General features: G+C 37.1%; 1 protein-coding gene across 4 annotated transcripts in view; it reads right to left on the bottom strand.

The window, feature by feature from the left end:
• The window catches only part of TBCK (TBC1 domain containing kinase), a 223,548-nt gene that overhangs the window by 104,048 nt on the left and 93,314 nt on the right, over positions 1–26,186 (bottom strand). For all 4 annotated transcript variants that reach the window (XR_008687092.2, XM_055434936.2, XM_055434937.2 and 1 more), the window contains exons 21-22: positions 3,114–3,150; positions 1,963–2,124 (exon numbers count right to left, since the gene is read on the bottom strand). Coding sequence is in view for 3 of the 4 variants with exons in the window: in XM_055434936.2 (XP_055290911.2) it covers positions 1,963–2,124; positions 3,114–3,150 (199 nt within the window). In the remaining variant the exon portion in view is untranslated. The remainder of the gene's footprint in view (positions 1–1,962; positions 2,125–3,113; positions 3,151–26,186) is intronic.

Genomic DNA, 26,186 nt, shown 5'->3' with positions numbered 1-26,186 from the left:
CCAAGTAAATGATGTGCCAGAATAATGGCACTGAGGATCCACGCAAATCATATCAATAGAAGGCATCCTATCCTACTTTCAAAACTAAGTAGTATTTTCCTTTTCAATGAGTCAGTGCTAATCAACATATATTCTTACTTTCTGATTTCAGAAATAATGACTTTATTTTAATGTACATGCAGAGTTACCACTAATCTGCCTGTTCAATATGAAAATAGATTCCTTCACCAGTGTATAACTGGAACATTTATGCATGTAATTGGAAAGGCAAGAAATTTGCTTTACTTAAAAATGCACAGTCATCATTTCTAACATGTATATTTTAGACATGACCAGAAAAATTCCTTTCATCCCAATCAATCATCCTCTGTTTACTTTGGCAACTTAGGAACAAGAGGAAAACATCTGCAGGGTTACAGACAGTATTTGTAGTTTGTGAAACTAGCTTTTTTTTGGGTAACTGTTCAACATCAACAGGAAAACCAGAGATAACTTGATTTACATTAAGAATCTCCCAGAAAAAAAAAAAGAACTATTATTTGTTCATATAAGAAGTTATCAACTTTAATTAAAGTTTGATAAGTTAGGAAGCTGATGGTGATACTTATAGTTTGGGAGGAAAGTAAAAAGAGAAGTTTTAAACAAATCCCATAAAATTTCTTATTCATTTTTCAACAAGGATGAAGATTTTCAACAACAGAAAAATGCTGAAATACCAGGTACAGATCAGCCACTAAAAATAAAAACTGGGATAGGCAGTGGTTTATTATTCCTTTTGAGAGTACTTATTAAATATAAAATCTTAAGACATCTTTCTTTTATTCTTTGATTTTTTGACAAATTTATCTCTGGGATAATTTTAAGTGTGTTTATTTTCAGTAATCACCTTGGTTGCCTGCAAATATGAAGAATAGCAATAAACTCATAGATGGGTTGGAGCCAAGGAAATGCAATTTGAAATAGAATTTTTCTACTTGAAAAATACTTTCGTTTCTGCAAAAATGTAGTTTAGTTTTTTTTTTCTGCCACAGATTATTATATCCTATGCAACCATATTACTTCCATCTTTTCAGCTACAGCATAAAAAAGCTTAAACTATACTTGCATTCTGTATTTCTACACTAACCACTCAACTCCTAGACTTACAAGTTCCTCATTTATGAATACAATATATAACTTTACTTACTATCCAGCATAACATAGAATTCCCCTGGAGTATGATTTGCTCTCTCAAGAGGACAGTGTTTCCTTTCTTTAAACTATTAAATAGTTAGCAAATTAACTATGGATAGGAGAGAGCAACGTTCCATGTGAATTACATCTTTGTAAAAACTTGGGTTCTCAAACACCTTCCCAAGTGGTCTTTATTTACTATCTACCTGCTGAAGATAAACAGGCCCATCCTAAGCAAGGCAAATATGTCACACACTGCTCCCTTTTCCCTCTTCCCTGCCCTTGTCTTTCACCTTTTGGCATCATCACTGACATGAAAATAAATGACAGTGAGCTAGTATGACCCAGCTTTGTATCTACAATGCTGCGCCGGCTAAAGAGGTAGTATATAAGGGGGAGAGTTCAGAAAGGAAGGATATGGCTCAAGCAGAAGAGATTCTGAAGATCTGGATGATTATTTTCGAAAATTGTTTTAAGGATGTCTCATTATCCCATAATTAAATTTCACTTAGTGATTCCATTTTTATATATCTATAGCTGGGAAGTCCAATACTTTGGCCACCTCATGCGAAGAGTTGACTCACTGGAAAAGACTCTGATGCTGGGAGGGATTGGGGGCAGGAGGAGAAGGGGACGACAGAGAATGAGATGGCTGGATGGCATCACCGACTCAATGGACGTGAGTTTGAGTGAACTCTGGGAGTTGGTGATGGACAGGGAGGCCTGGCATGCTGTGATTCATGGGGTCGCGGAGAGTCGGACATGACTGAACGACTGAACTGAACTGACCTGGTAAGTCAGAGAAGAGAAGAATGCACTCATTAAAGCCATTAGCCAAAAGTCGGTCACGCAGCTGCTGAAGAATTGCTACTCCGATACAGAATGGGAAGGAGGAATTCCCAAGCAGTAAGGTATCCCAGAGGTGGAAAATTTTGTGCAGTGGAAATACATCTGTAAAGTGACAAATATAAATAAATCAATTAAAAAATTTTAAGCAAAATAAAAATTAAATCAACAACAAGCTGCTTAACTAGTCATGATAATTCCCTTATGGTCAAAACTACTAAAGAACAAACATTGGAAAACTATTTCAATAAATTTTTTACTTGACTTTGTAGGTTTACTGCTTCCCAAGGCAGTAAAATTGATAGGCTTAAAAAACTGATAATCTAATTGATCAAATAGATGACATTTCCTACCCTCCATTATCAATCTCGGTATAGTTCTTACATTCAATTTCTTCCTAGAATTTTCTGGTTATATTATTTTAACGAGTTCAGTTACTTAGAAGAACTTTAGTATGGTTATAATTTCTGTATCATTATATTTCTATTATGCAGTCTAAGAACTGCTTTTTGAAATTCCCATAAAAAAATCTGATTAGCAGTTTTCTATTTTCTGAAACTTTCTTTTTCTCATTTATCAGTGCTTTCAACACCTTTCCAGGACAGTGCATTCAGATCTACTTCAAGTATTGTATTTCATTTATCATATGTGTATATTTAATCTAGATATCTACTGCATTAATATGTGTAATAGATTAAAGTATTACATATTCACATACACTTTCTATTTCTAGAAGAATTCTACTTTAGGAAATAACAAAGTATTAGTTATTAGATAGTCTCCAAAAATTGAGTCTGATTTGGTTGTAAAAGTTGCCTCCTAAAACTTTATGTAAATACTATAGTTAATATTAACTTATGTTTCAATAGAGGGCAGAGATTTTATCAATGTTATGACATATAGGTTTTCATTCTATAGAATACTCTTTTTGATATTCCCCAGTCAGAACAATTTGAAAAAATTTTCTACCCAACTATATTACCTTAGAATTACATAAGGATGCTTATGTAATTAAATATGATAATATCCTGGGGAAGAACGGACCTGTTCTTTTCCTAATACAATATTGAAAGAAAATGGAAAATGATACTTACGAGTAAACATGGTGAGAAACCAAGGGATGGCATAGAGCTATGAGTGGAAAAAGAAAGGGATGCAGGGGATGGATAAAGAGGAAATAAAAGAGATAATTAGAATGACTTCCAATAAACTGAATCGTAAAAAATAGTTCTATGTTTTAATCTATTCCACTGATTAAAAATATTCTTTAACACCATATACAAAAATAAACTCAGATTGAAGATCTGAAATGTAAGACTAGGTGGGGAGGGAGGTGGGAGAAGGGTTCCGAATGGGGGGACACATGTATACCTATGGCTGATTCATGCTGATGTATGGCAAAAGCCATCATAATACTGTAAAGTATTTATCCTCCAATTTAAATAAATAAATTAAAAAAATAATAAATGTAAGACTGGATATTGTAAAAATCCTAGAGGAAAACATAGGCAGAACACTCTGACGTAGATCGCAGCAATATTTTTTTCGATCCACCTCCTAGAGTAATGAAAAGAAAAAGAAAAATAAACAAACATGACCTAATTAAACTGAAAGCTTTTGCACAGCAAAGGAAACCATCAACAAAATTAAAAGACAAACTATGGAACAAGAGAAAATATTTGCAAATGATGTGACTGTCAAGGAATTAATTTCCAAAATACAGAAACAGCTCACACAGCTTAATAGTAAAAAATAAAAAATGGGCAGAAGATCTAAACAGACATTTTTCTAAAGAAGACCTATGAATGGCCAAAAAGGACATGAAAAGATGCTCACATCACTAATTATTAGAGAAATATAAACCAAAACTACAATGATGTATCACCTCACATTGGTCAGACTAGTCATCAAAAAGTCTACAAATAATAAATGCTGGAGAAGGTGTGGAGATAAAGGACCTTCTTACACTATTGGTGGGAATGTAAATTGGTATAGCCACTATGGAGAACAGTATGAAGGTTCCTTGGGCTTCCCAGGTGGCTCAGTGGTAAAAAATCCTCCTGACAATTCAGGAGACGTGCATTTGATCCCTAGGTCAGGAAGATCCCCTGGAGAAGGAAATGGCAACCCACTCAAGTATTCTTGCCTGGTAAATCCCATGGACAGAGGAGTCTGATAGGCTACAGTCCATGGGGTCAAAAAAGAGTTGGATATGACTTAGAGGCTTGACAACAACAATAATGAAGGTCACTTAAAAAACTAAAAACACAGTGATCTCACTCTTGGGCATATATCCTGAGAAAACTCTAATTCAAAAATTTGCATGCCTGCCAATGCTCACTGCAGCACTATTTATAATAGCCTAGACATGGAAGCAACCCAAGTGTCCACTGACAGACGAATGGATAAAGGAGATGTGATATATACATACAACAGAGTATTACTCAGCCATAAAACAGAATGAAATAATGCCATGTGCAGCAACATAGATGGGCCTAGAGCGAGGTAAGTTAGACAAAGACTGATACCATATGACATCACTTAGATGTGGGATCTAAAAAAAGGATACAATGAACTTGTTTATAAAACAGATACAGACTCACAGATGTAGAAAACAAACTTACGGTTACCAAAGGGGAAAGGAGGGGGGATAAATTAGGAGTTTGGGATTAACACAGACATACTACTATATATAAAATACATAACCAATATGGACCTACTGTATAACATAGAGAATGCCTATTCTACAACACAGAACACTCAAGAGAATGCCTATTCCAAAGACAATACTAACATGTTAACTTCAATGGCATAATTTCCAAAGGAGAACTTTTGCTATTAGGAACAAAATATGCCTGAGCTTTAAACAGTCTTCATTAGTGTTGAGCTACCTTTACTGAGTACTTTTTGAGACATGGTAAGATGATATTTGAAAAATGTTCAAAATGTCTCATTAAAAAGTTTTTATGAAGCTTATATCTTCTATTACCACTTTCTAAATTAACAGAAAGCTTCATAAGAGACTAAAAGTTGTGAGACCTAGGAATGAAATAATATGGTTTTTAAATGACAAATTTATCTTCCTAGCAGTATCTAGAAATGAAACACACACACCAATTAGTTTTGTGAGATTTTGAAGTAAGAACTCATTCTTAATTTCTAAAAGTAGAGTAAAATCTCCTTTGTTAATAACAAGTATCAAAACCCACAGTAATTTATAGAAAATTCTGAAAAAGCTCTACTTTTATTTTATATTTTACGTCAATGTCGGCTCCTATTAGACGAAAATTTCTGTACTATCTATGGGGTTTTATTTTATTTTATTTTTTTTTCTATGGGGTTTTAAATGAATAGATTTTTCAGCACCTATCAATTGTGAATTTATGATTAAAGTTCTATGTTTCTTTGCATTGTACACAGTCGAGTATTTACATTGTTAAACATCAGTAAGGAACCATAAGTACAGTTGTATACCGAACTATATTATAATCTAAATATTGTATATGAAATAAACCCACTGCTCTACACAAGATCATCATTTATATACACTGACACAGCCATTACAAGTGGGGAAAGGGAGGAGGACGGAGGTATGGGACTTCACTATGGAGTATAGATTGCATGTATGAAGTCAAGTGGGCCTTAGGAAGCATCACTATAAACAAAGCTAGTGGAGGTGATGGAATTCCAGGTGAGCTATTTCAAGTCCTAAAAGATGATGCTGTGAAAGTGCTGCACTCAATACGCAAGCAAGTTTGGAAAACTCAGCAGTGGCCACAGGACTAGAAAAGGTCAGTTTCATTCCAACCCAAAGAAAGGCAATGCCAAAGAATGTTCAAACTACCGTACAATTGCACTCATCTTACATGCTAGCAAAGTAATGCTCAAAATTCTCCAAGCTAGGCTTCAATAATACGTGAACCAAGAACTTCCAGATGTTCAAGCTGGATTTAGAAAAGGCAGAGGAACCAGAGATCAAAATGCAAACATCCACTGCATCACAGAAAAAGCAAGATAATTGCAGAAATACATCTATTTCTGCTTCATTGACTAGGCTAAAGACTTTGACTGTGGAATAAACTGTAGAAAATTCTTAAAAGGATGGGAATACCAGACCACCTTACCTGCCTCCTGAGAAATCTGTATGCAGGTCAAGAAGCAACAGGTAGAACTGGACATGGAACAATAGACTGGTTCCAAATTGGGAAAGGAATACATCAAGGCTCTATATTGTCACCCAGCTTATTTAACTTCTATGCAGAACACATCATATGAAATGCTGGGCTGGGCAGAGTCGGACACAACTGAAGTGACTTAGCAGCAGCAGCAGCATGAATCATAAGCTGGAATCAAGATTGTCAGGAGAAATATCAATAACCTCAGATATGCAGATGACACCACCTTTATGGCAGAAAGTGAAAGAGTCTCTTGAAGGTGAAAGGGGAGAGTGAAAAAGCTGGCTTAAAACTCAACTTTCAAAAAATGAAGATCATGGCAGCTGGTCCCATCACTTCATGGCAAATAGATGGGGAAACAATGGAAACAGTGACAGACTTTATCTTCTTGAGCTCCAAAATCACTGCAGATGGTGACTGCAGCCATGAAATTAAAAGATGCTTGTGCCTTGGAAGAAAAGCTGTGACAAACTTAGACAGCACATTTAAAAGCTGAGACGTTACTTTGCCGACAAAGGTCTGTCTAGTCAAAGCTAAGGTTTTTCCAGTAGTCATGTATGGATGTGAGAGTGGTGTTGGAGAAGACTCTCGAGAGTCCCTTGGACTGCAAGGAGATCCAACCAGTCAATCATGAAGAAAATCAATCCTGAATATTCATTGGAAGGACTGATGCTGAACCTCCAATACTTTGGCCACCTGATGCGAAGAACTGACTCATTGGGAAAGACCCTGATGCTGGGAAAGACTGAAGGCAGGGGATGACAGAGGATGAGTTGGTTGGATGGCATCACTGAATCAACGGACATGAGTTTGAGGAAGCTCTGGGAGATGGTAAAGGACAGGGAAGCGTGGCATGCTGCAGCCCATGGGGTTGCAAAGAGTCAAACACGACTGAGCAACTGAACAACAAATGGATTGCAGAAAACAGTAAAACTATAACAAAATCTAAATTCTTCAGCCTAATTTCAATTTAAACATACAGTGAGTAGATATAAATTCCATCACTATTATTTAACTCTTCTTTTTTTAAAGGACAGAACATAAATTATATTATCCTCTATTCTGCTCAAAGCCATTTGTCATTATGAATCTTATCTGAGTTACTTAATTTCACTTTTCCCCACATATTGAAGGGGGGCTGCATATGGGGAAAAACACAAAGTGGGCAGGAACCACTTGAAAACTTAGGGGAAAAACATGCCAAGCTCACACAAAGCCAGGTATAGTTCATCTTACTACCAGCCAGAATTTTAAAAACCCTGTAATAAACAAGGCATAAGGTAGAGTACTCACAAGGATATTGCCTTAGTAATGGTGCAAAATTATGCTCTCAAATTATGCTGCCTGGTCTCACTTAACAAACTTTAAAAGCAAGCCTTGAAAATATCAGACTGTTTCAGTGTTACCTAGATGCAGCAATCTAGCTGTATCTCAAAATCAAGCTCATGAATATTTTGTTATTGTTGTTTTGTTGGTAAGTCGTGTCTGACTCTTTTGCAATCCATGAACTGTAGCCTGCCAGGCTCCTCTGTCCATGGGATTTCCCAGGCAAGAATGGGTTGGTATTTCTTTCTCCAGGGGATCTTCCCAACCCAGCAATTGAACCCATGTCTCCTGCATTGGCAGGCTTATTTATTACCACTGAGCCACCTGGGAATCCCCAACAATATTTACAAGGACATAAAATATCCAATATGCAACAAAGTAATTCACAATGACTGAAATCTATTAAACAATATCAGTAAAGCAAGAGGAAAAAAATGGTCATAATGAGGAGAAAGATCATCCAATCAAAATGGACAAAGAACTAGAATAAATGTTTGTATTACCAGGCAAAGATGTCAAAATGTTTTTTATACCTGTATTACATATGTCCAAAAAGCTAAGAAATTACTGAATAAGTTATGTAGAGAAAGAGCAGATTAAAAAAAAAAGAACCAAAAAATTCTTCTAGAGATGGAAAATACAATATTTGAGTCAAAAAATACAATGAATAGGATTAAGAGCAGATCAGATACTGCGGAAGAAAAGGTTAGTAAATGTGATAACACAGCAATTCATTAAGACATTTATTCAAAAATTAACCTGTGAGGCTTTACTTTACTTAAATATTCAATTATTTCTTCTCCTGACTACTTAACTCCATGTCCCTGCTTAAGCTGTTTTTTTTTCTTTAGTACTTACCCCTACCTAACATATCACATAGTATATTGATCTTCATTTTTTATCTCCCACTAAGTGTAAGTTGAATGAGGGTAGAGATTTTGCCTTCTTTTTCCATCAACGTACCCAGGGCCTAGGAAAATGCCTGGTACACTCAAATATTTGTTGAAGAAAGAATGAAATATATAATAAAGATAACTAAAAGGGATAGATTAAAAGATTAGTCACAAGATTACATAATTTCCTAAGAAATTTTTAATAAATATGTAATAATGAGAAAATCAGTTAATCTTCCTTGGGGGGGGTGTGTGTGTATTTGTGTGTGCACATCTATATATTTATCCTTCATATTAAATAGTGGTGAATACTGAAAAAATATTAAACTTGAAGCACAAGCTGGAATCAAGATTGCTGGGAGAAATATCAATAACCTCAGATATGCAGATGTCACCACCCTTATGGCAGAAAGTGAAGAGGAACTAAAAAGCCTCTTGATGAAAGTGAAAGAGGAGAGTGAAAAAGCTGGATTTAAGCTCAGCATTCAGAAAACTAAGGGCATCCAGTCCTATCACTTCATGGCAAATAGATGGGGAAACAGTGGAAACAGAGACTTTTTTTTTTTTGGCTCCAAAATCACTGCAGATGCTGAATGCAGCCATGAAATAAAAAGATGCTTGCTCCTTGGAAGGAAAGTTATGACCAACCTAGATAGTATATTAAAAAGCAGAGACATTACTTTGCCAACCAAGGTCCGTCTAGTCAAGGCAATGGTTTTTCCCGTGGTCATGTATGGATGTGAGAGTTGGACAGTGAAGAAAGCTGATCACCGAAGAATCGATGCTTTTGAACTGTGGTGTTGGAGAAGACTCTTGAGAGTCCTTTATACTGCAAGGAGATCCAACCAGTCCATTCTAGAGGAGATCAATCCTGGATGTTCATTGGAGGGACTGATGCTAAAGCTGTTGGCCACCTCATGTGACGAGTTGACTCACTGGAAAAGACTCTGATGCTGGGAAAGGTTGGGGGCGGGAGGAGAAGGGGACGACGGAGAATGAGATGGTTGGATGGCATCACCGACTCTGTGCACATGAGTTTGAGTGAACTCCAGGAGTTGGTGATGGACAGGGAGGCCTGGTGTGCTGTGATTCATGGGGTCGCGGAGAGTCGGACACGACTGAGCGACTGAACTGAACTGAACTGAAATGTTTAACTATATACTAATACCTAAACTTTGACAACCATTATGTAAACAGCTATTCAGTTCAGTTCAGTTCAGTTCAGTCGCTCGTCGTGTCCGACTCTCCACAACCCCATGAATCACAGCAAGCCAGGCCTCCCTGCCCATCACCAACTCCCGGAGTTCACACAGCTATTAGGAGTGAGTAAAATGAAGCAAATTCTAATGGATACTGAAAAGTAATAATCCAAGCAGAATACATTTCTTTAATATAATATATAACAACTCCTAGGTGCTCATTCAGAGAAGGCAATGGCGAGCCACTCCAGTACTCTTGCCTAGAAAACCCCATGGATGGAGAAGCCTGGTAGGCTGCAGTCCGTGGGGTCGCTATGGGTCGGACACGACTGAGCGACTTCACTTTCATATTGGAGAAGGAAATGGCAACCCACTCCAGTGTTCTTGCCTGGAGAATCCCAGGGACGGGGGAGCCTGGTGGACTGCCGTCTATGGGGTTGCACAGAGTCAGACACGACTGAAGTGACTTAGCAGCAGCAGCAGCAGCAGCAGCAGGTGCTCATTAACACCAGTCACCACTTACCAACTGGAGTCAAGTAAATAAATAGGTGATATACTCTGTGAGATTGAATGCCTGCTATTTTTTCCTTCTACATTTCTCCCTATCAAAATTTTAACTGATATTTTCATCTTAAATAATTTCTTAGCATATTTTTATATGTTCATAATACAATGTAACACACAAAAAGACACCATACAGAAAAGTACGGTGGTTTACGCTTTAATTTTAAAAGTAACAAATAATGAAATATTTTCTTACAAATATAAAAAAGTATATATAATTAGTCTTAATTAAGTTGGAGATATTACCAGCTCTTTCCTTATTTAAAGTTGGAAACAAACCCAATAAAAAGAAATTATACATCCTTTAATTACTTTCTCCAGATCATAAAATTGTATATTATTGATCTGCTCTAGTGCTAGCCTTCTAAAAAGAGTCAGCCGAGTAAACACTGCCCCCTAGCAATATCAAGAAAGAATAGCAATATTTACCATTTCATGAGATCTTTCTATATGGTCTGGTAATGTTAGAAACATCAATAGGAAAAACAAAGGCAGGGGCTCATTAATTTGATTTTCAAGAGCATAAGTTATGGCTCAAAAACTTACAAAAGCATAAAGTGTAAAAGATTAAAAAAGGAAACATTTCTTAAAACTCTAGATGAATCTTTTGTCAAATGGATTTATTTACATACATACTGTGTTCCCTCACCTCTCTATATATACATATATAGTAATAATAAAATTATTAATACAAAAGAGAGTACCTTCTAATTGACTTTTATCTTTTTATGAGCATATTTTCTCTTTACCTCAAGTCAGAAACACTTTTATATCTAAGTTAATGTCAGCCACCTCTTTAAAATGCAAGCTGAGTATCTTGCAATGATTCAGTGTAATAGGGAAATGTACATCTAGCCATTCAAATAAATGATTCTTGAAAAACAGCAGATTTTCAAAGCATCAGAGTAGACCATATATTTTCCTGAAACTATGAACTTTGTGATCTGGTAGCTACAAATCTCTTTGAACCTTCAGGATTGTTGTGCAGATTAGTTAAAGGCTTTAAAACACCTGGCAGAAGATGTGACATATTTCAGATGTCAGTATAGGAAGTACAATTATTCCTCTTCATAACAGCCCAGAAGCTTCTACAATAGGAAAGTATTTCAACAAAATACTTTTTTTTGGAAGTATTTTGATGCAAAATTCTGAGTCAAACATGAAATCATCTAACAAAAGCTACATACGTTCTGGAACCAGGAGACAGCAGTAGAAGGTAAAGGGAAAAGAATCCTGGGCACTGGGAACTGTACACTTGTTTCACAGGTTGAGGTAGACTCAGTTAAAGCAAGGCACAGACAACGAATGCTAAAGTAGCTACAGTTCTGGTAGCTCTCAAAATCTATATTCCTCAATCCCAGGTCAGCTACTCTGAGGTCACAAAATTTTAAATATTCTTACATAAAATCTTTTCCCTCAACTTTCCAAATTCTAGAAGATACTTTATTTTGTCTGTATCTGACTTCTATTGCCTTCTTAACCACGTACAGAATAATATGTGTTGAAACAAAGAAAAATTCTTGAAAATCAAGAATATGTCCCAGAAAAGAGTTTAGTGTTCCAAAGTGTTTTTCATTTTCAAAAGACTATCAGCATTCTCAAAAATGAACAAACATGGGTTATGCTAAATCAGGATAAATTAGGTGTAATGGGAAAGAGTTGAACATACATTTTTAAAACACATAATACAGGTAAGTGAAAGTTGCTCAGTCATGTCCGACTCTTTGCAACCCATGGACTATACAGTCCATGGAATTCTCTGGGCTAGAATACTGGAGTCGGTAGCCTTTTCCTTCTCCAGGGGATCTTCCCAACCCAGGGATAAAACCCAGGTCTCCCACATTGCAGGCATATTCTTTACCAACTGAGCTATCAGGGAAGGCCAATACAGGTAAAAGCAGTAATAAATAGTTCTCCTTATTTAACAGTACTCTTGATCTTCTATATTCTTAGCATCTTGGGGAAAAATTCTTATGTACAAAATGTGCCTTCATGTCCTAACCAGCAACAATGGGACAACAGTCAGGAGGTGAGAAATATAAATCTATATGAAAACAGTGATATACAAAGCAATTCTCTAGAATATTTTAAATAGAAAACACATTAGTTTCTGATATTTTGGTGAGCCAATAACCCTGAGGCAAAAGATAATTTGTTTCTATTTTTTATCTTAATAAATAGCCAATAAATAATGCATTCTTTTTTTAAAATAATTCTTGTCAGAGCATACTAGCTTTACAGTGTTGTCTTAGCTTCTCCTGTGCAGCAAAGTGAATCAGTTGTACATACACATATATCCACTCTTTTTTTGATTTCCTTCGCATTTATGTCACCACAGAACACTGTGTAGAGTTGCCTATGATATACAGTAGGCTCTCCTTAGTTATCTATCTATTTACTAGTAGTAAATACTTCATTCTTATAAAACAAAGTAGTATGGAACACAATGCCTGGTACATTAATGACTGTAGGGAGTCAATACCATCAAGATTCTTGTTAGCGTTTGAAGTCAAGCTTATTGAACTTGAATTTCCAAGATATATGTTCCCTCTCTTCTTACAATCATAAATTTTATCTACATCTAATTTTTTAAAGTAAAGTTGCTCAGTCCTTTTGACTTTTGTGATCCACTGACTGTAGCCTACCAGGACCCTCCGTCCATGGAATTCTCTAGGCAAGAGTACTGGAGTGGGTTGCCATTACCTTCTTCAAGGGATCTTTCCAACCCAGGGATCGAACCCAGGTCTCCTGCATTGCAGGCAGACTCTTTACCATCTGAGCCATGAGGAAAGCCCTGATTTTTTGATCTACATCTAAATCACCTGGCATTCTCTGACAGATTATTGATGGTAGATTTGCCAATGATGATGCAAGCCACCACTCCCTTTTAAAAAACTACCCTGGTAATTTCGTTTCAGACTTGAAGCTTATTAGAGAATCTGTTTTTTCTTTATTTAACATGTACTCACGTTACATCAGGGCTTCCCTGGTAGCTCAGTGGTAAAGAATCCACTTGCCAATGTAGGAGATGTGGGTTTGATCCCTGGGTTGGGAAGATCCCTGGGAGAAGGAAATGACAACACACTCAAGTATTCTTGCCTGGGAAATCCCATGGACAGAGGAGTCTGATAGGCTACAGTCCATGGGGTCATAAAAGAGTTGGATAGGACTTAGCGACTAAACAACATGTTACAGCATCACCATTTTTATAAAGCAGTTTCATAGAAGGATGGTACAGTACTAAATAGCTCAGTTGGTAAAGAATCCGTCTGCAACGCAGGAGACCCTGGTTTGATCCCTGAGTCAGGAAGATCCACTGCAGAAGGGATGGATAGGCTACCCACTCTAGTATTCTGGGGCTTCCTTTGTGGCTCAGTTGGTAACTAATCCACCTGCAATGTGGGAGACCTGGGTTCGATCCCTGGGTTGGGGAGATCCCCTCAAGAAGGGAAAGGCTACCCACTCCAGTATTCTGGCCTGGAGAATTCCATGGTCTGTATAGTCCATGGGGTCACAAAGAGTCGGACACGACTGAGTGACTTTCGCTTCACTTCACTTCACAGCACTAAAATACATCATTATTATTACCATCTTTCATTTTTTGTACTATGTCATCCAAAGTGTTACATCATCTTTTAAGAAGATACAATAAATACATGGAGACATCATTACAGTCTGTTCTAACTTTTCTTCCAGTTTTATTGAGATATAATTGACATACAGTACTGTAAAAATTTAAAGTGTAGATTAGCTGTTCTTCAGCAAAGTTAAGAGTCCTGTCAATGTTTCGTTCTAATTGTGTCTGGACAGTGCAAGTACAAGAAGAAGAACCAGAAATAAGCTAGAGCCTGTAAGATGTGTATTTGAAATCTAGAATCAATATTTACAGGATAGATATGATCCAGGTTCATGTATAACAGACAAGGAGTAAGTGAAAAGGACACCATACATTTCACATACATACACTTTCAATATATGGAATAAAATTTGGGATTTGTTATGTTTAAATGCTTTAAAAATTTTTAATAGTCATTTTGTTTTTACTATATCTTTATGCTACTTCTATAAATTATTCAAAAAATAACTTAAACATACAAAAATAATTTAAAAGATCCATTGGACCCAGATGTTAAATGGTTAACTTGTTTTCTCTTGTACACCAAAGGTTGTATTAGTTATATTTTTTGCAAGTAATGATTTCCATAATACTAAAAAAAACTGCATAAATATACCTTTCTCTATTAATTATTACTTGACTTATAATACTGAATCAAAAAACTATAAAATAGAAATCAATAACAAAATCACTTGGGCAATTTAACGGTTCTGAAATCCACATTTATCATTTTGGAAAAGATTAGCTATACATCCAAAGTAGCTTTCAATTATCTCATTGAGTATTTTAAAAAAACTTTCTAAAAATTTCAAATAATTAATTTTAATTAAGTAAAAGACTACAAAACATGCTATGCAGCACTTTCTGGGAGATAGAAAAGTACCTTAAAAATCCAGCAAATAAAAAATGTTAAAATCTAAAATGGAGTGGCAATCTTATCAACTCAAAAAGAAAGTCTTTGCTGTTGTTAGTATTGTTATTTACTCCAGCAAAGTGTTTGCTAACTGAAACAGTAAACACTATATCCATTATAGTTTGTAATAGAATGCTTTTCTAAATATAAATCCTATGAATATGACCAAAGAAACAGTACAACATGATCAGACTCTAATAAATAAAGCAAGAACACTAATAACGGCTAACTCCTTAAAATTTACTGTGTACTTGGAACTGTGTTGAACCGTTTATACATATTATCTCATTTAATCTTCACAATACTCTTAAGACGTAAGATTTATTATAATCAACATTAAAGAGGACTATGGATAAAAGAAACTAACTTAACTGTTTAGCTAGTAAGTTGAAGAGTCAGGATTAGAACTCTGTCCCATTTCACACCTGTGTCTGAGTGCTTATTCTCAAATTATGTTCACAGATTCCTGGGGATTTTCAAGAGTCAGGGCCCCAAAGTTCAAAACTATGTCTATAACAATACTAAGACGTTTTTGCTCCTTTTTCTTTATTATGTTCACACTTGTGCTAATGGTACAAAAATCACTGGTGGATAAAACTGCTGGCACAATATCACAAATCAAAGTAGGGGCACTAAAGTATAAAAGTCATAATCTTGTGAAGGTTAAAAATTAAAAATGATTAATTTTGCAAAATATTTTTTTTAAATGTTCCATGAGACAAAATGGGAAGTATGTATAAAGCACTTGTACTCTGTACTGAAGCAAAAGATTGTCTTGAAAGCACCTCCCTGATGGTCCAGTGGTAAACCTACTTCCAACGCAGGGGTTTCAGGTTCAATCCCTGGTTGGGGAACTTAAGATCCCACACGCCATGTGGCTCAGCCAAAAAGAAAAAAAAAAAAAGATTGCCTGGAGGAAAAAGCACTTGGGCAATGGTTTGAGCTATGAGCCACTGTAGGTGACTTTTTCAAGAAATGCCAAGTTTAATGTTATATTGAAAAAATAAAATAAAAACAATAATTTTTTTCATGCTTGGATATTTGGTGGACATTTCTCGAAAATGAAGTGAGCCTGTCCCTTCAATAAAAAATTCTAGCTGTTAGGTGAAGATTAGAATTTTGGAAAATTGTATCTGCCAGTGTTGAGCATTTTTTCATGTGTTTGTTAGCCATCTGTATGTCTTCTTTGGAGAAATGTCTGTTTAGTTCTTTGGTCCATTTTTTGATTGGGTTGTTTATTTTTCTGGAATTGAGCTGAAGGAGCTGCTTGTATACTTTGGAGATTAATTCTTTGTCAGTTGTTTCATTTGCTATTAATTTCTCCCATTCTGAAGACTGTCTTTTCACCTTGCTTATAGTTTCCTTTGCTGTGCAGAAGCTTTTAATTTTAATTAGGTCCCATTTGTTTATTTTTGCTTTTATTTCCAGTATTCTGGGAGGTGGGTCATGGAGGATCCTGCTGTGATTTATGTTCGAGTGTTTTGCCTATGTTCTCCTCTAGGAGTTTTATAGTTTCTGGTCTTACATTTAGATCTTTAATCCGTTTTGAGTTTATTTTTGTGTATGGTGTTAGGAAGTGTTCTAGTTTCATTCTTTTATAAGTGGTTGATCAGTTTTCCCAGCACCACTTGTTAAAGAGACTGTCTTTTCTCCATTTTATATTCTTGACTCCCTTGTCAAAGATAAGGTGTCCATAAGTGCGTGGATTTATCTCTGGGCTTTCTATTTTGTTCCATTGATCTATATTTCTGTCTTTATGCCAGTACCATACTGTCTTGGTATTTTCATTTAAAAAATTATGTATTAATACATAATTTATACATAAAAAATTAATACATAATTTTTTAAATGTCTCAGTAAATACTGACAGATATAACCCTACCTACAAACTCTTTGAGATACTTGCTAATTTTTACACAATGGAGTATTACTCAGCCATTAAAAAGAATGCATTTGAACCAGTTCTAATGAGGTGGATGAAACTAGAGCCTATTATACAGAGTGAAGTAAGCCAGAAAGAAAAACACCAATACAATATACTAACGCATATATATGGAATTTAGAAAGATGCAAATGATAACCCTGTATACGAGACAGCAAAAAAGACACAGATGTATAGAACAGTCTTTGGGACTCTGTGGGAGAGGGTGAGGGTGGGATGGTTTGGGAGAATGGCATTGAGACATGTATATTATCATATGTGAAACGAATCACCAGTTCAGGGTCGATGCATGTTACAGGATGCTCGGGGCTGGTATGTGGGGATGACCCAGATGGAGGATAAGGGGAGGAGGGAGGTGGGAGGGGGGTTCGGGAGGGGGAACTCATGTACACCCGGGGCGGATTCATGTCAATGTATGGCAAAACCAACCAATATAATATTGTAAAATAATTAGCCTCCAATAAAAATAAAAAAATAAAAATGTGAAAGGGTCCTGAGACTAACCAAAAAGTTTGAGAACTACTGCATCATATTATACACTTTTTTTAAAAAATTGAAGTTTAGATGATTTACAATATTGTGTTTGTTTCAGGTGTACAGAGTAGTGTTTCAGGTTTGATTTGTTTTCTGTAGAGTGTATTCCATTATATGTTATTATAAGATATTAGGTATAATCCCCAGTGCTATGCAGTAAATTCTGTTGCTTATCTCTCTTATATATGGTAATCAGCGTTCAATAATCTCATACTGTTTAAAATCTGTCCCTCCCTAGCTCCTTCCCTCCCTTTTGATAACCATAAATTTGTTTTTGTCTGTGAGTCTGTTTCTGTTTTGTACATAGAGTCATTTATATTATTTTTTAGATTCCATATATAAGTGGTATCATACAGCATCTGTCTTAGTCTGACTTATTTTACTAAGCATATACTTCCTTTCACTTGTCTCTCAATCAGTATAAGGATACATTAGATTGAAAGCAGAGTAAGAACTTAAGAAAGAGGGAAACCTGGTGGATACTTAACTTCTATGTATATATTCTTAGCAAGAAGATACCAAACATTACTTTGTCATTACCTATGGGATTAGTAAGTCTTGGGCTTCTATGAGTGCTTTCTGAAAGGTAATTTAACCTCTACTATAAGAGAGCTCAATAAGCCCTTTGAAATCAAGGGTTTTAAAGAATCCAAGGTCAGTAGAATGGGTTAGGAGAGAAGTCAGGGAAGCTGTGGTTTCCTAGTAGTTAAGTACAGATGTGAGATTGGACCATAAAGAAGGTTGAGTGCCGGAAAATTGATGTTTTTGAACTGCAGTGCTGGGGAAGACTCGTGAGAGTCCTTGGGGTGCAAGGAGATCAAACCAGTCAATACTAAAGGATATCAACCCTTAATATTCATTAGAAGGACTGACGCTGAAGCTCCAACACTGAGGCCACCTGATGTGAAGAGCTGACTCAGTGGAAAAGACCTTGATGCTGGGAAAGGCTGAAGGCAGCAGGAAAAGGGGGCTGCAGCAGATGATAGGTTAGAGAGCATCACTGACTCAATGGACATGAATTTGAGCAAGTCTGGGAGACAGTGAAGGACAGGAAAGCCTGGAGTGCTGCAGTCCATGGGGCTGTAAAGAGTCATGATTTAGTTACTGAACAACACAACAGCCAAAGGATACATCATAGCACTCTAGGATGGTCTAGGACAGGTTGGCAGGGACTCCTATTATGGGAGATTCTAAATAAGGTGAATTTTTCTAATTCACCTTATAACCACTGATGCTGCTAAGTCACTTCATTTGTGTCCGACTCTGTGCGACCCCATAGATGGCAGCCCACTAGGTTCCCTAGTCCCTGGGATTCTCTAGGCAAGAACACTGGAGTGGGTCACCATTTCCTTCTCCAATGCATGCATGCATGCTAAGTTGCTTCAGTCATGTCTGACTCTGTGGACCCCATGGACAGCAGCCCACCAGGCTCCTCTGTTAACGGGATTCTCTAGGCAAGAATACTGGAGTGGGTTGCCATTTCCTTCTCCACTTGTAACCACACTAGATAAAAATCTAAAAATAAAAAAATTCTAAAAAATTAATTGTCACCAATCTTTGTAGATTAAAATCTAAAATTTCTTTGTGCAACAATAACAACATAAATCCAGGAACGAATGATGGAACAAATGAACAAACCAAGCAAATAAATAAATATATAAATATTTCTGAGAAATCTTTCATACTTTTAGTTACTACAAACTCATCTAAATAGAAGTTTGGAGAATGACAGTGATAAACTTTTATGGAAGGAGAAAATCAGCAGTTGTATAAGCATCCATTAAGATTGTAGTTAAATGACAATGGTTTTGCCAGCATACTTATCACTGAATTTGTTGATGTTCTCTTTAGCGGTGACAGTGGGTTCAAAGCACGCATAGTACTGGAATATGACCTTTATCATATTTCTTACTGTTCACCTGATAACTTTTCATAATCTTAAGGTTGAACGTTATTCATAGCATTTCAGAAAAAGTTTCCTTAAGAAAGAAGAAATAGAGGAAAACAATAGAATGGAAGATCTCTTCAAGAAAATTAGAGATACCAAGGGAACATTTCATGCAAAGATGGACACAATAAAGGACAGAAATGGTATGGACCTAACAGAAGGAGAAGATATTAAGAAGAGGTGGCAAGAATACACAGAACTATACAAAAAACATTTTCATGACCCAGATAATCACAATGGTGTGATCACCAATCTAGAGCCAGACATCTTGGAAAGTGAAGATAAGTGGGCCTTAGGAAGCATCACTATGAAAAAAGCTAGTGGAGGTGATGGAATTCCAAATGAGCTATTTCAAATCCTAAAAGATGATGCTGTGAAAGTGCTGCACTCAATATGCCAGCAATTTTGGAAAACTCAGCAGTGGCCACAGGACTGGTAAAGGTCAGTTTTCATTCCAATCCCAAAGAAAGGCAATGCCAAGGAATGCTCAAACTACCACACAATTGCACTTATCTCACAAGCTAGCGAAGTAATGCTCAAAATTCTCCAAGCCATACTTCAACAGTATGTGAACCATGAACTTCCAGATGTTCAAGCTATATTTAGAAAAGGCAAAGGAACCGGAGATCAAATTGTCAACATCAGTCATATCACTGAAAAAGCAAGAGAGTTCCAGAAAAACATCTACTTCTGTTTTATTGACTATGCCAATGACTTTGTGTGGACTACAACGAACTCTGGAAAATCCTTCAAGAGATGGGAATACCAGACCACCTGACCTGCCTCTTGAGAAATCTGTATGCAGGTCAGGAAGCAACAGTTAGAACTGGACATGGAACAATAGACTGGTTCCAAATAAGGAAAGGAGTACGTCAAGGCTATATATTGTCACCCTGCTTATTTAACTTCCATGCAGAGTACATCATGAGAAACGCTGGGCTGGATGAAGCACAAACTGGAATCAAGATTGCCGGGAGAAATATCAATAACTTCAGATATGCAGATGACACTACCCTTATGGCAGAAAGTGAAGATGAACTAAAGAGCCTCTTGATGAAAGTGAAACAGGAGAGTGAAAAGGTTGGCTTAAAACTCAAAACTAAGAAAACTAAGATTATGGCATCTGGTCCCATCACTTCATGGCAAATAGATAGGGAAACAGTGGAAACAGCGACAGTCTTTATTTTTGGGTGGCTCCAAATTCACTGCAGATGTTGACTGCAGCCATGAGAGTAAAAGACGCTTGCTCCTTGGAAGAAAAGTTATGATCAACCTAGACAGCATATTAAAAAGCAGAGACATTACTTTGCCAACAAAGGTGCATCTAGTGAAAGCTATGGTTTTTCCAGTGGTCATGTATGGATGTGAGAGTCGGACTATAAAGAAAGCTGAGTGCTGAAAAACTGATGCTTTTGAACTGTGGTGTTGGATAAGACTCTTGAGAGACACTTGGACTGCAAAGAGGTCCAACCAGTCCATCCTAAAGGAGATCAGTCCTGAACATTCATTGGAAGGACTGATGCTGAAGCTCAAACTCCAATACTTTGGCCACCTGATGTGAAGAACTGACTCACTGGAAAAGACTCTGATGCTGGGAGGGATTGGGGGTAGGAGGAGAAGGGGAAAACAGAGAATGAGATGGTTGGATGGCATCACCAACTCAATGGACATGAGTTTGAGTAAACTCTGGGAGTTGGTGATGGACAGGGAGGCCTGGTGTGCTGCAGTCCATGAGGTCGCAAAGAGACGACTGAGTGACTGAACTGAAGAATGAAGAAGTGTACTTTCTTGTTTTCTTTTCAAAGGCCAGATATATTTTCAGAAGCAGGAACATATAGCAAGACAGAAATGATAAAAATCACTGCGGCCCCAATTTTGCCAAATACACATTACTCACCCTATTTATATGTAAATTGCATAACTACCATGATACATATAATCTAAGCATCACATCAATGCACAATATTCCCAACTATTCAAGCTACAGCAGTACTCAATATTCAGAGCTCTGTGACCCATGGCAAATGGAAAGGAGCCAGAAATCACAATCTTTTCTGCAATAGGAGTCTGCATTTTAATGATGGAAGATTAATGAGGGCTTGCTTTAATGAGATTAGTTATTCAGCAGGAAACTCAGTTTGGGATCTCATTATGAAAATGCCCACCCTTGCCCTTGATGAATTCTAGCCTGTAGTTTTGTTGGAGATACAGAAATTCACCTAAAGAATTATCTTACAGACAGAACACTGAAGACTATGATCTGGTGGGGGAGGAGAAAGAAAGACTGCACATACAAACTAATAACATGCAGCTAAAAGTATGTGATTATTAACAGAATAATGAAAATGTTAGAAAAATTCTCCATTTCATCACACCTCTCCCACCACTATTCACTGTTAATAATGTCTATATTAAAAATATAAAATCTGTTTTCAAACTTAAATTTAAAAAGTTTCAACATTTTCAGATGATCTACACACCTGAGAAATAGGCCAACAAAACACAATAAAACAAATCAAGATTTCAAAAACCAAAAACCAACCTTCCTATTAACATTTTAACTTTGTTAACTCTTTCATTTTGCCCTTTATCTGTGACAGAAGAATATCATAGAAAATGGAATTTTTTTCCAGGTTAAGACATTTTTCCTTTCCCTTCACTTCTCTGTTGTTAACTTTAGGATTCTCTGTAGAGACAGACTCTTGCCTAGAGGATGTTTGAAGATATGTGTAGTCATTTTCCAGAAATAACATGTAGGCATTTTATTGTCACAATGATTAGGGCATATTAGCAGGCAATCAGTGCATAAGGGCTAGGGATGCTCAGTATTTGTCAAATACTGGACGTGTTCATCCCACAAGGAATTGTCCTTATCCACCGTGATTTATGAATGTCTCATAAGACTAATCACACACACACATATATATATATAAATAACTAATACTTTATCTTACTAGAATTAAACCTTTTACAAGATGTTATACAAAAATACCCCAGTAATTATAGGAGGGGGTCATAATGGAGAGGGAAGCATAAATAAAGATTTTGTATCAAAATTATTATATCTACTAACTACTGTGAGCAAGAATCCCTTAGAAGAAATGGAGTAGCCCTCATAGTTAAAAAAAAGAGTCTGAAATGCAGTACTTGGGTGCAATCTCAAAATGACAGAATGATCTCTGTTCGTTTCGAGGTCAAACCATTCAGTATCAGAGTAATCCAAGTCTATGCTCCAACCATTAATGCCGAAGAAGCTGAATTTGAATGGTTCTATGAAACTCCAATACTTTGGCCACCTCATGCGACGAGCTGGCTCACTGGAAGAGAGTCTGATGCTAGGAAGGACTGGGGGTAGGAGGAGATGGGGACGGCAGAGAATGAGATGGCTGGATGGCATCACCGACTCGATGGACATGAGTTCGAGTGAACTCCAGGAGTTGGTGATGGACAGGGAGGCCTGGCGTGCTGTGGTTCATGGGGTCACAAAGAGTCGGACACGACTGAGCGACTGAACTGAACTGATGAAGACCTACAAGACTTCCTAGAACACCAAAAAAAGATGTCTTTTCATCATAGGGGACTGGAATGCAAAAGTAGGAAGTCAAGAGATACCTGGAGTAACAGGAAAGCTTGGCCTTGGAGTACAAAATGAAGCAGGGCAAACGCTAATAGAGTTTTGCCAAGAGAACGCACTGTTCATAGCAAACACCCTTTTCCAACAACACAAGAGATGACTCTATATATGGACATCACCAGATGGTCAATACTGATATCAGACTGATTATATTCTTTGCAGCTGAAGATAGAGAAGCTCTATACAGTCAGCAAAAACAAGACTGGGAGCTAACTGTGGCTCATATCACGGAATCCTTATCGCCAAGCTCAGACATAAACTGAAGAAAGTAGGGAAAACCACTAGACTATTTAGGTACGACCTAAATCAAATCCCTTACAATTACACAGTCTTGAAGTGAAGTGAAAGTCACTCAGTCGTGTCCAACTCTTTGCGACCCCATGGACTATACAGTCCATGTAATTTGAAGTGACAAATAGATTCAAGGGATTAGATCTGATAGACAGAGTGCCTGAAGAACTATGGATAGAGGTTCGTGACACTGTACAAGAGGCAGTGATCGAAACCATCCCCAAGAAAAAGAAATGCAATAGGCAAAATGGTTATCTGACGAGGCCTTACAAATAGCAGAGAAAAGAAGAGAAACTAAAGGCAAAGGAGAAAAGGAAAGATATATGAATGCCGAGATCCAAAGAATAGCAAGGAGAGATAAGAAGGCCTTCCTCCATGATCAATGCAAAGAAATAGCGGAAAACAATAGAACGGGAAAGACTAGAGATCTCTTCAAGAAAATTAGAGATATCAAGGGAATATTTCATGCAAAGATGGGCACAATAAAGGACAGAAATGGTATGGATCTAACAGAAACAGAAAATATTAAGAAAAGGTAGCAAGAATACACAGAACTCTACAAAAAAGATCTTAATGACCAGATAACCATGATGGTGTGATCACTCACCTAGAGTCAGAGATCCTGGAATGTGAAGTCAAATGGGCCTTAGAGAGCATCACTATGAACAAAGCTAGTGGAGGTGATGGAATTCCAGTTGAGCTATTTCAAATCCTGAAAGATGATGCTGTGAAAGTGCTGCACTTAATATGTCAGGAAATTTGGAAAACTCAGCAGTGGACACAGGACTGGAAAAGGACAGTTTTCATTCCAATCCCAAAGAAAGGTAATGCCAAGGAGTGTTCAAACTAACGCACAATTGCACTCATCTCACATGCTAGAGAAGTAATGCTCAAAATTCTCCAAGCCAGCATTACATGAACCAAGAACTTCGAGATGTTCAAGCTGGATTTAGGAAAGGCAGAGGAACCAGAGATCAAATTGCCAACATCCGCAGGATCACAGAAATAGCAAGAGAGTTTCAGAAAAACATCTACTTCTGCCTTATTGACTATGCTAAAGCTTTTTGACTATGTAGATAATAAACTGTGGAAAATTCTTAGAGATAGGAATACCAGACCACCTGACCTGCCTCCTGAGAAATCTGTATGCAGGTCAGGAAGCAACAGTTAGAACTGGACATGGAACAACAGACTGATTCCAAACCGGGGAAGGAGTATGTCAGTACTGTATATTGTCATCCTGCTTATTTAACTTATATGCTGGGCTGGATGAAGCACAAGCTGGAATCAAGATTGCTGGGAGAAATATCAATAACCTCATATTTGCAGATGACAGCACTCTTATGGCAGAAAGCGAAGAGGACCTAAAGAGCCTCTTGATGAAAGTGAAAGAGGAGATTGAAAAAGCTGGCCTAAAACCCAACATTCAAAAAACAAAGATCATGGCATCTGGTTGCATCACTTCATGGCAAATAGATGGGGAAACAATGGAAAGCATGACAAACTTTATTTTCTTAGGCTCCAAAAATCACTGCAGATGGTGACTGCAGCCATTAAATTAAAAGACGCATGCTCCTTGGAAGAAAATCTGTAACAAATGTAGACAGCATTATTAGAAAGCAGAGACATTACTTTGCCAACAAAGGTCTGTCTAGTCAAAGCTATGGTTTTCGCAGTAGTTACGTATGGATGTGAGAGTTGGATCATGAAGAAAGCTGAGCACTGAAGAACTGATGCTTCTGAACTGTGGTGTTGGAGAAGACTCTTGAGAGTCCCTTGGACTGCAAGGAGATCAAACCAGTCAATCCTGAAGGAAATCAGTCCTAAATATTCATTGGAAGGACTGATGCTGAAGCTCCAAAACTTTGGCCACCTGATGTGAAGAACTGACTCATTGGAAAAGACCCTGATGCTGGGAAATTTTGAAGGCAGGAGGAGAAGGGGATGACAGAAGATGAGATGGTTGGATGGCATCACCGACGCAATTGACATGAGTCTGAGCAAACTCCTGGAGTTGGTCAGGGAAGCCTAGCATGCTACAGTCCATGGGGGTTGCAAAGAGATGGACACAACTGAGCGACTAAACTGAACTGCACTGATAAAAAATACTGAATTATTAAATAATTAATAATAAAGATTCCCCTCTGTAGTGCAATCCACAGCATCTGGAGGCAGCATCTGGATCTTTGGGTTATCTCTATGGGACTTGGCAACAAGGGAAATCAAGTGCATGCTTGTGTGCTAAGTCGTTTCAATCCTGTCTGACTCTGCAAGCCTATGGAATTTTAGCCCACCAGGCTCGTCTGTCCATGGGATTTCCCAAGCAAGAATACTGCAGTGGGTTGCCATGCCCTCCTCCAGAGGATCTTCCAGACCCAGGGATGGAACCCACAGAAGTACCGGAGGCTCCCCATTGTAGGCAGATTTTTTACCACTGAGCGACTAGGGGAGCCCCAGGGAAATCAAGAGAAATATGCCAATGCTAATACTGCTTGCTGTGCTGTGAGTGAGAAAGCCCTTTATCTCTGACAAAGGAGTCTTGGATTTTCTACCAGTATCCATGAAACAGTAAGAGGCTCATTTATTAGATTAAGTAGGGTAAAATCAAATCCAAGATCTGAAAGGATCCCTGACTTGATTTCTCTATTATAAAGAGCACATTTAATTTCCCCTCAAATGATGCAAAATCATTAGAAAACTTTTAAGTTGAAATCCCAGTGACTCTTACCTTTCATGTTATTGTTATCTAGACTTTTATTTCCACCATGCTATTAGCCTTTCCCAAATTGATATTATGCATAAATATTTAACAGTCATTGTTTAATTAGATTTCAAACTTGTGAAGATCAGATGAGTGCTAAAAGAGGGTTAGAGCAGTGCTTGGTGTACAGTAAGCACTTAAATTATGTTTATATTATTATTTTTTTAATAATACTGTTTTCTGCTTGCCTCTTCTCATATACCACATTCTTTCAGAGTTTAATTATTCTGATTAACTAAGATAAACTATTTTTCCATATGTGATTTTTAAATTCTACCTATGTTCAAGAATATATCTAAGGATTTTATCAGACTCTCTTTATAATTTCATACATATTTTTGCATATTGCTCAGTTGTGTCCGACTCTTTGT

The sequence above is a fragment of the Moschus berezovskii genome, chromosome 5 (genome assembly GCF_049115385.1).
Source record: "Moschus berezovskii isolate FMDL1 chromosome 5, NW_MosBer_1.0, whole genome shotgun sequence".
NCBI classification, from domain to species: domain Eukaryota; kingdom Metazoa; phylum Chordata; class Mammalia; order Artiodactyla; family Moschidae; genus Moschus; species Moschus berezovskii.
The sequence above is the reverse complement of the archived record's forward strand: the minus strand, read 5'-3'. Positions and strand labels throughout refer to the sequence as shown.